Source organism: Nymphalis io, chromosome 22, assembly GCF_905147045.1.
Source record: "Nymphalis io chromosome 22, ilAglIoxx1.1, whole genome shotgun sequence".
NCBI classification, from domain to species: Eukaryota; Metazoa; Arthropoda; class Insecta; order Lepidoptera; family Nymphalidae; genus Nymphalis; species Nymphalis io.
This window is the reverse complement of record NC_065909.1, coordinates 7,060,254-7,075,461: the sequence shown is the minus strand read 5'-3', so window position 1 is coordinate 7,075,461 and position 15,208 is coordinate 7,060,254. Positions and strand designations below refer to the sequence as shown.

The 15,208-nt window shown below is 39.3% G+C and overlaps 1 protein-coding gene across 1 annotated transcript; it reads right to left on the bottom strand.

Moving 5' to 3' along the window:
• Positions 1-221: 221 nt before the first annotated feature.
• On the bottom strand, positions 222-15,178 carry LOC126777169 (tRNA (cytosine(34)-C(5))-methyltransferase). The gene is made up of 13 exons (XM_050500118.1): positions 15,035-15,178; positions 14,871-14,963; positions 14,124-14,338; positions 12,194-12,371; positions 11,720-11,804; positions 11,177-11,316; positions 10,838-10,971; positions 3,920-4,107; positions 2,633-2,777; positions 1,821-2,249; positions 1,058-1,224; positions 822-968; positions 222-383 (listed from the first exon to the last, which is right to left on the bottom strand). The coding sequence occupies exons 1-13, from the start codon at positions 15,155-15,157 to the stop codon at positions 259-261; spliced, it is 2,169 nt and encodes a 722-aa protein (XP_050356075.1). The 5' UTR covers positions 15,158-15,178; the 3' UTR covers positions 222-258.
• Between the last annotated feature and the right edge of the window lie 30 nt (positions 15,179-15,208).

The following is a 15,208-nucleotide window of genomic DNA, read 5'->3' as shown; positions in this document are numbered from 1 at the left end:
ATATAAATAAACTGTTTTTTTTTTGTAAGAAGTTCACCTTATGGAAGTGAATACCACCGGTCATGGACCCTAGCAATACAAAGATGATTTGCAGGCATTACCGGCCTTTAAGGAATAAGTAAGCTTATCTCGAAGGTTTTGTATGTCATATCGGTTTGGAAAAGTCACCGACGTAAGCTCCACAGAGTGGAACGAAGGGCCAACGAAATGAAAATCAGATTATGAATTTAACATAATTATATTATGTAATATTGCATCTCATGTATTATTATCATGAGTTATCTTAACTTCATCGAGGTCATTTTCGTCTGTAGGTTGTGAAGCCGCTTCTGAGGGGGTCGTTTCGGTATTCTCTTCGGGTTCCTTCTTGAATTTATTTTTATCTGAAAGCGGCAAATAAGATAAGAAGCTGCAACAACGTACTTTTGTTGATGGTTTTGGGCAAGCCCGTCTGGATTGTTACCATCCACTTATAACTTATTCTACTGCTAAACGGAAGTACTTAATATTGTCGTGTTCTGTGATTACAGGTACCAGGGATTAAACTTACTAACTTTAATTTTATTAGTACTTAACAAAATGTGGACTTGTATCTTTCCAGGTTGAAAATATACCTGTCGACATTGTTTGAACTTGTCAGGGGGGAGTTTATTTAAACAAGTTATTCGTTGCGAGTTCGTTAAATAGTTCTGCCACATATGTACAAAATTTCTTTCAAAGTTAGCAAACATAATGACCTTAAATAAGGCAAAGGACACTTTTTTTATGTGTTATAATATGAATATATAGATTTGAAGTGAGCCGTTATGAGCCCCGCGTACCGTATTTGCTGTAGTCGGCGCCCAGCAGGCGCAGCAGGTGCACGGTGTCGGCGGCCGCCGTGTAGGCGCGCAGCGAGCGCACGCCGCGCCACCCCACCAGCAGCAGGCGCGGCGGGCCGCCCAGCTGCAGCACGCAGCTGCCGCTCGCTGCAACCACACGATACATACCGTCACTGCTGGAGCCACAAATTTCTCTCACTCTGTTACATTCGTAAAGAAATAATCGAGTCGTTTACCGAAATCTTTCATTAAATTCTGCGTATGTTCGGAGAACAGCGATAGATCGGGCGGGTCGCTCGGGTTGTCGTTCTGAAGGACCAGTATCAGGTCCTCTTTCAAAATGTCCACGCGACGTTTTGGACCGATGTACGGCTGTATACTCTGAAGGCCCTCTTGGGATAACCTGCAAAAAAAATTAAATATATGGTAAATAAAATTAAGTTTAATTATACGGATCGATTAATTCATCTCAATTTATAATATTAATCTTTCCTTAGCACAGATTATTGAATTAGCCTAGCTAGGATAGTCAGTACCTAAACATGATTTCATCTGATGACTATGTCAGCATACACTGAGTCTTATAATGTTTAAGATCAATCCTACGATCATGTGTGTTCAAAAGTGTATTTGTGAAATAAAAAAAATAAATAATAATACAATATATATCAGAAGAGTTTTTATGTTTGGACGCGGTAATCTCAGGAACCACCCAAGCCATTTGGAAAATGTGAAATTAAGTTAGATGATCAACTAAAAAACACATTGCGTCATACAAAATTCTACGAACTTAGATTTATTAGTATTTAGTATTGATGGATAATTTAATTTCATTGGGAACTATTTTCATCTGGAGATTTATTTTATAATTAATTATTTGACAAATTGTAGTGATTTCATTTCAATTCTACCATTACTACCAGATTACCTATCCCAAAAAGTCTAGTCATAAAAATATTACATTCAAAAGTATATAGAAATATTAACATTCGCGCTTACCTAAACGGGCATGTCATGTTTTTATTGTCACATCTCACGAACGTCTTAACACCGGTATTTATGATCTTTATATTAGGCTCGTTCCTCTGTACGACGTCTTTCACTATCGGAGACACTAAATAAATATTCTTCTTCTTGCCAACGTGACATCTTGTCAACAAACACGTGGAATCGAAAGAATCATCGAGATCATAGAATTCCTTTATCGATGGGAATACGTCCTCTGTGTCCCCCGAGAAGAAAACGAATGGATCTTCTCTGTAACCACCCATTCTTCTTTTCTTCTTCGGTGGTTCCTTCTTTTCAGTCTCCGCCTCTTTCTCGGGCTTTGATGATTTTGGCTCTTTCTCCCATGGCAACTGAGCGGTCTTCTCGAATACTGCTACGAAAAATCCACCCGTATCTTGGTGGTGTGGTAGAATCCTTATGCTGTAAAATAAAACCATTAATTATGTATTTGTTTCACAATAGGTTTACTTATATTTATTAAACTAAAAAGTACGCCTACATATATTGACAAATAACGACGATTAAGAAGCTTGTAAAAAGGCGATTTTAGCGGAAAATTATCATTTTGGTTTTTATTCGATTTAACGCTTTTGCGATACAGTGTGCCTAGTGCTAGTTTTTTTAATAATAATATAGCGTTGATATTAACTGCGTAACATACAAATGTATGTAATTCCGATTAATGTCATTAGATGGCGCTGTTTTCATTCATAACCAACGCAGTTAACGTTAGCACTATCGTCAACAGACTCGCAAAAGACAAACAGGAGTCAAAAACAAGTTACATATCTTGAAGACATTACCATTTATCTAAATGATATCTCTCAGCGTCTTCAGGTTTAGGAGGGAACATCTGTGGTCGGACCACTGTCCGCCAATTCTCTGGTACATCTTCGAACTTGTCGTAGAACACCATGTCCTTGGACGCCGGCCTCCAGTGGGTCATACCTATAATAATGCAAAAAATAGTTGTGGTTTAAGTGTTCATTTAAATTTAGAATTACTCTAAAGTTAATTTTTTCTCTATTTCAATTATTTTCATATAACAATTCAGTTTATACTCTTTGTGGACATTATGGATGAGTTCAAACTATTATATATATAAAATTAAAAATAAATACTTTTACAATACTATACGAACGAGAATTTCAAATTTATATATATAACTCATGAAATACTAATGTTTGGGCGTAATTTAACTGAATTGGAATTTGCAAAAAATCAATAAATTTTAAATCAATTGGTTTTTTATGAAATTATAAAAATAGCCAACGAATTGTGTGACAAAACATATGAACTTATAAAGATTTCACTGGCAATTTACTGAGTAGTAAATATTATTCAGCGCTTTAAACGGCGTAGGAGTAAAGGTAAACAAGCCGTAGATTAACAAATTGCATTTTATAATTGTTCTTATTATGAAAAAGCCGAGATGGCCTAGTAGTTAGAACGCGTGAATCTTAACCGATGATCGTGGTTCCAAGCCCGGCAAGCACCGCTGAATTTTCATGTGCTTAATTTGTGATTATAATTCATCTCGTGCTTTACGATGTAGGAAAACATCGTGAGGAAACCTGCATGTGTCTAATTTCATTGAAATTATGTCACATGTGTATTCTACCAATCCGCATTGGAGCAGCGTGGTGGAATAGGTTTTAAATCTTCTCCTCAAAAAGGGAGAGGAGGCCTTAGCCCAGCAGTGGGACATTACCAGGTCGTCACCGTTACCAGTCGTCGTCGTTACCAGGTCGTAATTGTTCTGTATTACGCATAAACTATAAACAGTTCTTGATTAATGTACCTTTATTTATAATACAAGATTATTTCACTTAACTAGTAACGATATTAATTTAATTTTCGAACTTCCGATTACAACTTCCATAGTGAATCCATCCATGGTGAATATCATAGATTATTCAAGACCTCGACAAATGATATCGCGTTGATTGGTATCGGTCACCAATGATATCGGTGTCAAAATTGTTTATTTGGGTCTACTTCTCTTGTGGTTGGAATGAGCTATAGGTATATAACGCTTTATAGGACTAAATATGTCGTCTATGTATTTAATATACATAAAAACGTCTTACCTTTATGGTACTTAAGTCCCGGCAACATGTCAGCGACATCAACCAAGTGCACGGAATCCCCGAACTCCTGCAGCAGGCGGTGCACGACTGCTTCGTTCTCGATGGGGTTGAACGAACAAGTCGAGTACACGAGTCTCCCGCCGACCGCTAGCAACTCGCAACCACGACGAAGTATGCGGTACTGTACGCTGGGTTTAGGAACATTTAAGAGCATAACATTAAACTGCGTCTCCGTAAAAATTAGCAACTTTTAAGTTGTCAACAATAACAATAAACTTAAATATATTTACATATTTACGCACGATTGTCTGTTGCACTACATACTTTATATATAATACACCCAGACCCGGGGCAGGAATCGAACCATAAAAATGGAGAGGAATCTTATGACATTTAATTCAACTAGATTTTCATTCGTCTGCTTTTATCAACGAATTGATACAAAACATGCTGCTTACATGCGCTTTGCGACATGGAATGTCCGAACGATGAGGACAGGCTTCCCGAACACCTACGGAAGCTCCGATTGCGCCCAAAAACTGCGCAAAACTTACAGTATCGACGTGGAGCTTAAAAGGCTCAAAATCGATATCGTAGCCTTACAAGAGACCAGAACTGAAGACGAAGGGTCTTTGCGTGAAGCTAACTACACTTTTTACTGGAAGGGCAAGAGTTCCTTGGAAACACGAGAGCATGGTGTAGGTTTCGCGGTTCGAAACCATCTCATCAACGCCATAGAGACACCTGTAGGCGTTTCCGAGCGGATTATGGTCTTGCGTCTAAACACAAAAAGCGGCTTTGTCACGCTAATTTCCGCTTACGCACCGACGCTTAGTTCAAAACCTGAGACCAAGGATCAGTTCTACGGCCAGCTCGATGAGACAGTGCGCAGGGTGAATCCAACTGACAGACTGCATATTTTGGGTGACTTTAATGCCCGCGTCGGTCAGGGTACATCAGCCTGGCCTGAATGCCTCGGTGCACACGGCATAGGCAAGCTTAACGACAACGGACAACGACTGTTGGAGTTTTGCTCAAGGCACCAGCTGTGTGTTACCAACACCTTTTTTAAAGGCAAAATGATGCAGAAAGTCTCGTGGATGCACCCTCGATCTAAACACTGGCACCAATTAGACCTTGCTCTAACAAGAAGGAGGGATCTACGGGAAACGCTCCACACGCGGGCGTTTCACAGTGCCGATTGCGACACCGATCACAGCCTCGTCGCTACTAAAGTCCGACTTGTCCCTAGAAGAGTCCATTCTTCCAAGCCACTCGGTCGAAAAAAGATAAATCTTTTCAAGACTCGTGACATGGAAGTAGTGGAGTCATTTGGGGAACTCGTCCGCGAAGAAGTTGCAACTTGGGATAGTACGGCATCAGCGCGAGTCGAATGGGAAAAAGTCAAGTCTCTTCTCACTGACACTGCAGGCAAGATTTTTGGCTATCAAAAGGCAAAATCTTACGACTGGTTTCAAGAAAACGAGAAGCACTTACTTCCCTTGATTGACTCGAAACGCCAAGCCGCTTTAAATTTTCGCCTTAACCCTTGCGATGCGACGCGTAAAGATCTCACGAAGGCAAAAGCCTCACTCCAGCGTAGCACGCGCTTCTTTGTAAATGCGTATTGGACAGAGCTTTGCCAAAGCATCCAAGCGTGCGCAATCGCGGGGGATATTGGCGGGGTGTACGCGGGCATCAAAAGAGCTCTTGGACCTACTCCAAAAAAGACGGCACCTCTCAAGGAAACCGACGGTTCTGTTATAACAGACAGCACCCGTCAGATGGCAAGATGGGTAGAATACTACAAGGGGCTCTACTCGTGCCCAGTGGATATTCAGCCAGAAGCAATGGAGCTTGTCCCGAATCTGGCAACTTGGCACGAGCTAGACGTTGCACCCACAGTAGAGGAACTTTATCTGGGCGTCAAGAAGCTCAAATGTGGAAAGAGCCCCGGAAAAGACGATGTTGTCACCGAAGTCGTCAAGCTTGAGTGCCTCTTGCCCATCCTTCATAACCACCTGGCTAAGTGCTGGGAAGAAAACTACGTCCCTCAGGATATGCGAGATGCTAACATCGTCACTCTTTATAAAGGCAAAGGCGATCGTGGCGACTGCAACTGTTACCGCGGAATATCTCTTCTTAGCATCGTCGGTAAAGCCTTTGCCAGGGCCATTTTAGGCAAACTACAAAGGCTCGCCGACCGCGTATACCCTGAGGCACAATGTGGTTTTAGGTCCCAACGGTCAACTGTCGACATGATATTTTCACTCAGACAGCTACAAGAAAAGTGTAGGGAGCAACATACCCCCCTAGTCATTGCATTTGTAGACCTAAATAAGGCTTTTGACTCCGTGAGCAGAGAGGGGTTGTACTCGGTTCTTGTCAGAATTGGATGCCCCCCAAAACTCCTAAGGATAGTGCAATCGTTCCACGAAGGTATGGAAGTTACCGTCCTGCACAATGGCAACGCATCCACGCCATTCGACGTACGCCGTGGTGTTCGTCAAGGTTGTGCACTGGCCCCCACCTTGTTCGGAATATTCTTCTCAGTGCTTCTGAAGGTTGCTTTTGGAGATGAACAGCAAGGCGTCCACTTACACACGCGAACCGATGGTAGGCTGTACAACATCTCAATGCTCAAGTCCAAACGCTACAGGGAGGACTTATTTGTAGATAGTCTCCTCTTCGCTGACGACGCTGCCTTCGTTGCTCATGACCAAGCTCAACTCCAGAGTCTAATGGACAAATTTGCCAGAGCGTGCGACCTCTTTTCAATGTCCATAAACTGCAAGAAGACCGTTATTTTAGCGCAAGGATGTTTAGAGCAACCAGTCATCTTGCTTAACGGCGCACCTTTACAGGTGGTTAACAAATTTTGCTACCTTGGGTCGCATTTGTCGAGCAATCTCTCGCTTGATGCAGAGATCGACTTCCGCATCGGCAAAGCAGCCTCTACGTTCGGGAGGCTCTGTTCAAGGGCTTGGGATAACAGACACCTTACGGTAAAAACGAAAATGCTTGTTTACCAATCATGTGTCCTAAGCACACTCTTGTATGGAGCAGAAACGTGGACAACGTACGCAAAACAAGAACGCCGACTAAACACATTTCACTTGCGCTGTCTTCGGAGCATTCTGGGCATCACATGGCAGGATCGCGTGACAAACGAGTCTGTTCTAGGCGAGGCACAGCTGCCTAGCATCATGGCCATTCTCAAAAAAAAACGGTTACGGTGGCTGGGACACGTGCATCGAATGGAGCAGACCCGTCTTCCAAGGCAAATACTACTGGGAGAGGTTGTGGATGCAAAGAGGTCTGTTGGGAGGCCTATGCTCCGTTACAAAGATTGCGCTAAGCGTGATATGGTTGCGTTTAACATCCCTAGCAATCGATGGGAGGAACTGGCAGAGGACCGTGCCAAGTGGCGACGCCTTATTCACGAAGGTCAATCAAAGCATGACAATGACTGGTTTAAACTACTAAAAGAAAAACGCACTAGTCGTCATGAGCGGGCTTCAAACCCCCGCCCATCTGGGGGCGCATACACTTGTCGGAAGTGCGGCCGGAGGATCCTCTCTCGCATTGGTCTATTCAGTCATGAACGCAAGTGCCTTCGCGATGCCGCTTAAATCATCTGTCAAAGATGCAGAGGCCTATATAGATACAAAACAATAGATCATACAAAATAATATGATAGAAAGAACGATCTCTTCCAGACAACTCTTGACAAAGGACATTTATGTACGTAAGGCATTATCCATGCTCGTCTTCAACACCAGAATCACCACCAATCTCACTAATTATTCTAACCGCAAAGATTTTGTATTGCTACGTTTTAGATAGAGGGGCGAATGTGACAGTGTAATTATATGCACAATAAATATAATCTTATTGATGTGCCTTCCGGAAAACATACAGCATTGCTGTGAAGAAGCAGTCGTATACTTACTTTAATCTGTGGTCGATTGCTGCCTTAGACAACTTAGTTCACCTGAATGACACTAGGTGGCGCTAGTTTACCAGCAAGTGCGCGGGAACCGTAGCCATATTCTTTCATAGCGTTGTGTACTTTCGCCAAAGGTGGTCGAAATAATTCTAAAGTAATTCAGTTGGAAATAACATTTCTATCTATCTTATGAAGCTTTGTGAAAAATTAATTAACACATTGAATATTTTCGAACATTTAGTTGTTTTTTTTCTATTTGAAATTATGGATCGCGCCCCGAATAAAAACGGTGAAGTTAGTGATTCGCATGTGCCTATTTCGGATGGTGTGTATACCGAAAATAATCAGTGCCGCGAGGATGAGGATACCTCGAATTCAAGCAGTTCGAGCAACGAAGGTGAAAATGAGGGTACTCCCAGAAAGAAACGTCGGCTGGACTCCCAGGTAACGGTCGATCCGAGAATCGACGCGTTATATGACCAGGTCAGTTTTCTTACAAATTTTATAATGCATCAACATTGTGGGACTGATAGCAACAAATCCAGTAGTCACGTAAACTCAGACCAAGTAAATAATGTTAGCTCTTTTTTTATCCAACCCCTCGGTGTCAACAAAAACTCTAGATCTAGGCACATACAAGACAGAGCTTGACGAGAAAAAACACATGAAACCCGCCGATGGGAATAGGTTAAAACAACTAATAGAGTAACACCATTTTAACGCACCCTTGTGGCAACACGTGCGCTACACTAAAGCATTAGCTGAAGTCACTTCATCTCCGGGATTTTGCAACCTTAAAATCAATGACGAATTGTGCTACCTTAATAAAGGCAGACTTTTTGGCCCCTACTGAATTTTTGTTGCGGGACTAACAAATGCTTTGTTGTACCAAAAGGATTTGTTGCAATCAGGCTTACAAGAAATACAAGATTGGGCTGTTAAAAACCCAAGCGAGCTAAATAGTGTCAATATATTTAATAAAATGAGCGCTACGTTTAGTGAATCTTCCGCTTCCTACAAAAATGCAGAACGCTCACTACAGATCATCTGTGGCAAAAGAGCGGAATGTGTGGAGATTAGACGTTCACGACTCATATCAGAAATACATAATAAAAGTATACAAACTGCTTTTCAAAATTTTCCACCCAGCGAAGAATTTCTTTTTGACAAAGCAAAGCTACTGTCGCTTATTCAGTCCCTCGGAGGGCCACAATACTGGTTGTCACAAACTCAAACATTCGAACCAAAAGACAGATGTAGTCTGAAAAGGAAACTTAATGAACCCTCAACATCTAGAAGTTATAATCCCACGAGACCCAATTATCAAAGCGCAGATAAGAAACCACAAAATAAACAAACTTACAAAGGGAAAGCTGACAACAACAAGCAAACTAAAAACATTACATTTCGTAACAGAGATAAGAAAAAATGACTATCCGACACAATCATTCAGGTGGGGTACAATTTAAAGACAAATGGCAGACTTTGGATACAAACAAGTTTATCATGACGACAATCCCAGGATCCCGAATACCCCTGTTCAAAAAACCCCCCCTTGTTTGGCCTACAAAATCAATAATGGACCGGTATGCAACAAAAACTTCCCCTGCCATGACTCAAGTAATCCTCGAACTCCTGAATCAGAATATTCTTCAAGAAGTCAGGGCAAAATCTCCGAGTTTCATCTCCAAACTTTTCTTGCGGAAGAAAAGCGATGGATCGATGCGCCCAATATTCGATCTCCGGGAACTGAACAAATATGTAAAAACGAATCATTTTCGTTTGATTTCTCATACAGATGTGCCGGACTTTCTCCAACCTGGAGACTGGATGACAAAGATCGACATTTCGTAGGCTTACTTTCATGTTCCTATGGCAAAATCACACAGACCCTTTCTCAGAATCAGTTATCAAAACCGTATTTACGAGATGACGTGCCTGCCTTTCGGTCTAGCTTCTGCACCGCACCTTTTCTCTTCCATCACATGCTGGGTCGCGGAGACCCTGCGTGCGAAAGATTGTCGAGTGCTAGTCTACCTAGAAGACTTTCTTCTGGAGCATCAAAACCGAACCAAGTTGAGTCTTCAGGCTGCGGAAGCCGTAAGACAATTGGAATTATTGGGTTGGAAAGTAAATTTCCAGAAATCTGTCCTGACTCCCACACAAGACTTGGAATATCTAGGGATACGATGGCTAACGGCCGAGAACAAAATGACCCTACCAGACAAGAAAGTAAAGAGCATCAACAACACACTAGACCAATCTGTTCTTTTTGTGTAATTCAAAAGACACACATGAGTCTACGACAATTACAAACAATGTTGGGACAGCTAAACTTTGCCAACTTTGTCATCCCACGGGGCAGACTACATTGTCGCAATTTGCAAATCTTCCTGCGACGGTTCGACAAGAGATTTCCCCGCCAAGTGCAACGTATCCCGCAGAACGTTTACCGAGAAATGGTGTGGTGGCGCGGAGTCACTCACCACTCGTTACCGATACACCAGGAACCGGCTACCCTTTTTCTGGCAACGGATGCCTCCGATGTGGGTTGGGGTGCTCAACTGGACGGAAAAGTGATGTCAGGGAACTGGTCACACTACCAGAGAAAATGGCACAGCAACAAGAAAGAACTATTAGCCATTTTCGCTGCTATCAAAATGAACTCAAAAACGCTAGTAAAGTCACATTTACTGATTCAGTCCGACAACCGAACATTAATAGCGTATATCCGAAAAGAAGGCGATACCAAGTCTTTAGCGTTGCTGGAACTGACATTCAAACTTCTCCAGTTAGCGGACAAATTCGAAATAACGCTGTCAGCATATTACCTCCCGGGGAGGTACAACATAATATTTGACATATTCTTAACAACACCCAATAGCGTTATAGACGAAGGGATATTTAAGCATCTACCTCGGTTGAAAAAGATCAAAAAAAGTGGCATGTTACTGTATTAAATATCTCACCCGTGTAAATTGTTTCCATTACCGGTTGACCATTTGAGCCATATATCCGGGTTCTTCCTTAGCGTACCGTCACCGGAACACGGCACGTCACAGAGTATACGGTCGAATTTCAACGGCTTACTTGATTCCGGGTTCTAAATGAATTAAAAAAAAATTCGAGTGCGAGTTTGATACTGACACAATCGTTGAGCAAACTGGTTTCTGCATGAGTGTAGGGTGAGTGCATTATGTGCTGAATTAGTATGGATTCTAATAGTTCTAATGATTTTTGATCTTCCAATGAATTTTTGAGTAAGTTTCAAGCAAAAAATGTTAACTTGACACGTCTATACAACATACCTGTTCATCAGCTATCACCAGTGAGGGCATAACAGCGGAGTCGTGGTTGGTGATCACTATACAGGATGAGTTCAATCGCTTCGCTTGATGAACCAACATATAACAACGACTATTGTCCACGTCGTTCGCCATTACGAAACCTGAAAAATTATAAATGGATTTATTTCATTTTGCCACATCGTGAGACCAAATATCATGAAAAAGTAATTCATGTTTTTTTTTTCGTTTAGAAATCTTTTAGCAAGTGTTACAATACTGACCAAAAATCGTTTGATATGGTTTTCATATACATAATATATAATATATATGTGGAAAAAATTCATCCGATGTAGATTCCCCCAAATTTAATTTATTCGCCACGAGCACAACATGAATCATAAACATCAAACAGATATGTTTTAAGATATATATAAGTAAACAAACTCCTTATACAAAAGAGCTTCTACAGTATTCTTAGTATTTCGATAAATAATATAATCCTTATTTGTGTCAAATTAAGAAATAACTGTTGTTTATTTATATTTTATTTCCATATGTACAAACCGGTTGGTGCCTTGTCTTCATCGGCATGTAAAAATTCAATAAGCTGTGCTGTCTTTGAACCCGGGGCGGCGCACATGTCTAAAACCTGATAAAGACAAACCAATAAACTAGGAACGAACAGAGTTTTCTAGCAAACAAATATTTTCTTAAAATATCATTAAATATTACTTGATGGAAAGGACTTGAGTTAGTCAGTCTGAGTAGGCACCACAAACTAATCAGTTATTCTACCGCCAAACTACTTTGAACATTCCCATTTGGAGCAGTATTGAGACACTGTAAATACTGTAAGGGAATAACAAAAAGTTTCCATGAGTTTATGGCGCATTAATGGTGCGTAAAATGGTGTGTAAAAACAATGGTGTCACAGCATGCATTCATAGAGTTATTAGCAAATCGCAAGGAATATGTCAAACTTAAGTTTGTTTATCTTTTTACTTCTCCTACCATTGGTAAAAGTATATAGCCTGATACCTTATGATGTGGTTCAACTTGCAATACAACCGGGGGTATCATAGACACCGCCTCCTGCCGGGACACTCCACCCGCAGCTGTTTCTGCTACAAGAAAGTTATGTAGACGGTAAAGTGGTTCACTACGACGGATATCCATTCGCGAAAGACGTAATTGCCAAGCAAGACCACCTGGGTACCTGAAAATGTAATGAAAATTTGTCGTGTTTTTAAAAACATAAACACTAAAATCATCTAGGGTTATTTGTAAAACTCTACTCTCCTAGCAGATTGGCTCCCCAGCAGATATTGTTATTATGACATTGTGTATTTTGTATTTCGTTATTTGCACCCAGAAATATGTATCTCAAGTTTTTTGCGAATATGCACATATGACCGTTCTAAATCTTCATAACAAAAATAAAACAAGAATTTTTAAGAACTTTGAAATAGATGTTTATCAATTCAATCAAGAAACACAAATAGTAAATTTTATTAATAAATATTTTTAAATTTTACATTGAAACATAAATATTATATCTAAGTTAAAATATTTTACATGTTAACACAGAAGTATAACTGTGTCAACATTTTTTTTAAATTTTTTATTATATAAGTCAAATTTAAAATAGTCCCTCTCGGTTCAAAGCTGCCCATAATACAGGCCGCATTTCCACGCTGTACGTAATAGTAAATTGAAATTTATGTTTCTTGCAAATTATACTAATGTTTCCACTCTATATATGTATACATTTATTTTTCTCAGTAACTTTATTATAAAATATCATTCTTCTTATATGAAATTTTATGCCTTTAACTTTGAAAATGACGGGTTTCCATATAATCATTCATCCCTTTTATAATAATCACAGACACATCAAAATGAATAGTGTCAGACATGTCATATGTGGTGTGTTGTATATGGAGTAGATTTTCCAGAAATCCTTCCACTTAGGAAAGTGTTTACATCATAAAATGTATCAACTGCCAACTTTTTAAGTTTCTAACACCTGTGTTTTAGGCTCTATGTTGATGAATCAGGAAAAGTCATTATATGTGTATTTATTTTGTAACAACAAAAATATGTATGTTTCTATAACTTTTGATAGACTCAACCGATTTTGATGAAATAAAAACTAAACAGAATTCCAGGTTATGTTTATACTGCTTATAGTAAGTTCGATATTATTTTAATTTGTATTTTTAGCCATATCAAAGATTAGCTTGGATGTTTGTCCAAGTTAATTTTTGTCTATTGTTTTAGTTTTGGTAAATCGCAAATAGCCATATTAACTTTAAAAGAGGCAGGTTTTTTTTAAATCAGATACATTTTTAAACAGATAGAAACAATTGTATTTATGTATGTATGTGATTAGCATGAAATGAGCTTTACAGTACTAAGTGACATGAAATAAAAACTAGTTCTTTTACTTGCTCTCTTTTTTACCGCACAGAGTTGTTAGTAATTAGAGCATTTGAGTCTATGTCAATATTATAAATGTGAATATAACACTGTACGCTTTCTGATATGCTTTCATGGTTAAACCACTGCATATATTTTATACTTTGTATGGAAAAGAAAACTTCTAAGTTACTAGAAGTCATAGACATAAAATTGTGGCTTATGATGTCAGTAATATGATTGGCAATGGTTATTTACAAATAACTCTGTATATATGTATATAAAGCAATGTTAGTTATATATATATTTGATAGCCATTATTTGTTTTTTTTTGAAATATTAAATTTGTGAAATATTAAATTTGTGAAATAAAGAAGTTAAGTGGAATAGTATTAAAAATAAAAATATATTAATCAAGAACTATTTATGGTGCATAATACAGCAGAGCTAATAGAAAATCGCATTGAATATGTAAATCAAAGATTTGTTTATCTGTAATCCTTATTTGATTGGAATAAGCTATTGGTAATTTTTAATACTAAAAACATACCAAGGCAAATTTATTGGTTTTATTTCTTCCTCTTCCTCCTTCCCTTCCACCTTCAGTTTCATGTTAAGTATCTCTGAGAAATATTCACTCTTAACGATATTAAGAAGTGCATCTGCCTCAGACTTTGAGCCCGTTATCCTAAATGCTGTCGGCAGGTTTGATTTAATACTTTTCATGAATTCCTCCCATTGATCTTCTGGGCAGACTTTTTGTTTCTGTCAATTGATAAATAAATGGTTAAAACTATGATGCGCTCAACTAGCGTGGATACATGCTAGAAAAAGTAAATAAAAATGAAACTATGACACCACCTGCAATATACAGTTGTCACGCTTTTTTTTTTTTTATAGAATAGGAAGGTGGACAAGCATATGGGCCACCTGATGGTAAGTGGTCACCAAACGCCCTTAGACATTGGCATTGTAAGAAATGTCAACCATCGCTTATAGCCAATGCACCACTAACCTTGGGAACTAAGATTTTATGTCCCTTGTGCCTGTAATTACACTGGCTCACTCACCCTTCAAACCGGAACACAACAATATCAAGTATTGCTGTTTTGCGGTAGAATATCTGATGAGTGGGTGGTACCTACCCAGACGAGCTTGCACAAAGCCCTACCACCAGTACGCTGAATTACTTTGACATTTGGCTATATTGATATCTTTCATAACAGCAAAATATAACCTGTTCTAACCTCTCACTAACAGAAAGTAAAATATTACTTAAGAAAATTTATGAAAGTACCTTATAATATTCTTCAAATGTTGCATTTTCACGCACTATATCTTCATATGGTCTCCTCGTATCGCCTTCTGGCTTTTCGTTAGGATTATTTGCCTATAAACAATGCAAAAACTCTGTAGCACTTTTTGAATAACCATGTTTTCTGTTTTCAAATGTACACTCACCTGTTCTTTACGATCTCTCTTTCGTTGAGCGAATTTGTTAACATTGCGATTTTTACGGCCCATTCTCTTTAAATATTCACCTAGTGAAACAAATCTTTTCTGTATAAAATAATTTAAACACATTCACATGAACTCTAGTCCACGACGTTTTGACATTGACATTTGACGAATGAA

Coding starts and splice junctions, on each gene's coding strand:
- LOC126777169 (XM_050500118.1), bottom strand. CDS start 15,157: ATGTGTTTAAATTATTTTATACAGAAAAGATTTGTTTCACTAGGTGAA. Junction 1,225..1,820: donor AACATGACATGCCCGTTTAG/GTAAGCGCGAAT, acceptor TTTTTTTTGCAG/GTTATCCCAAGAGGGCCTTC. Junction 969..1,057: donor GAATTTAATGAAAGATTTCG/GTAAACGACTCG, acceptor GTGTGGTTGCAG/CGAGCGGCAGCTGCGTGCTG.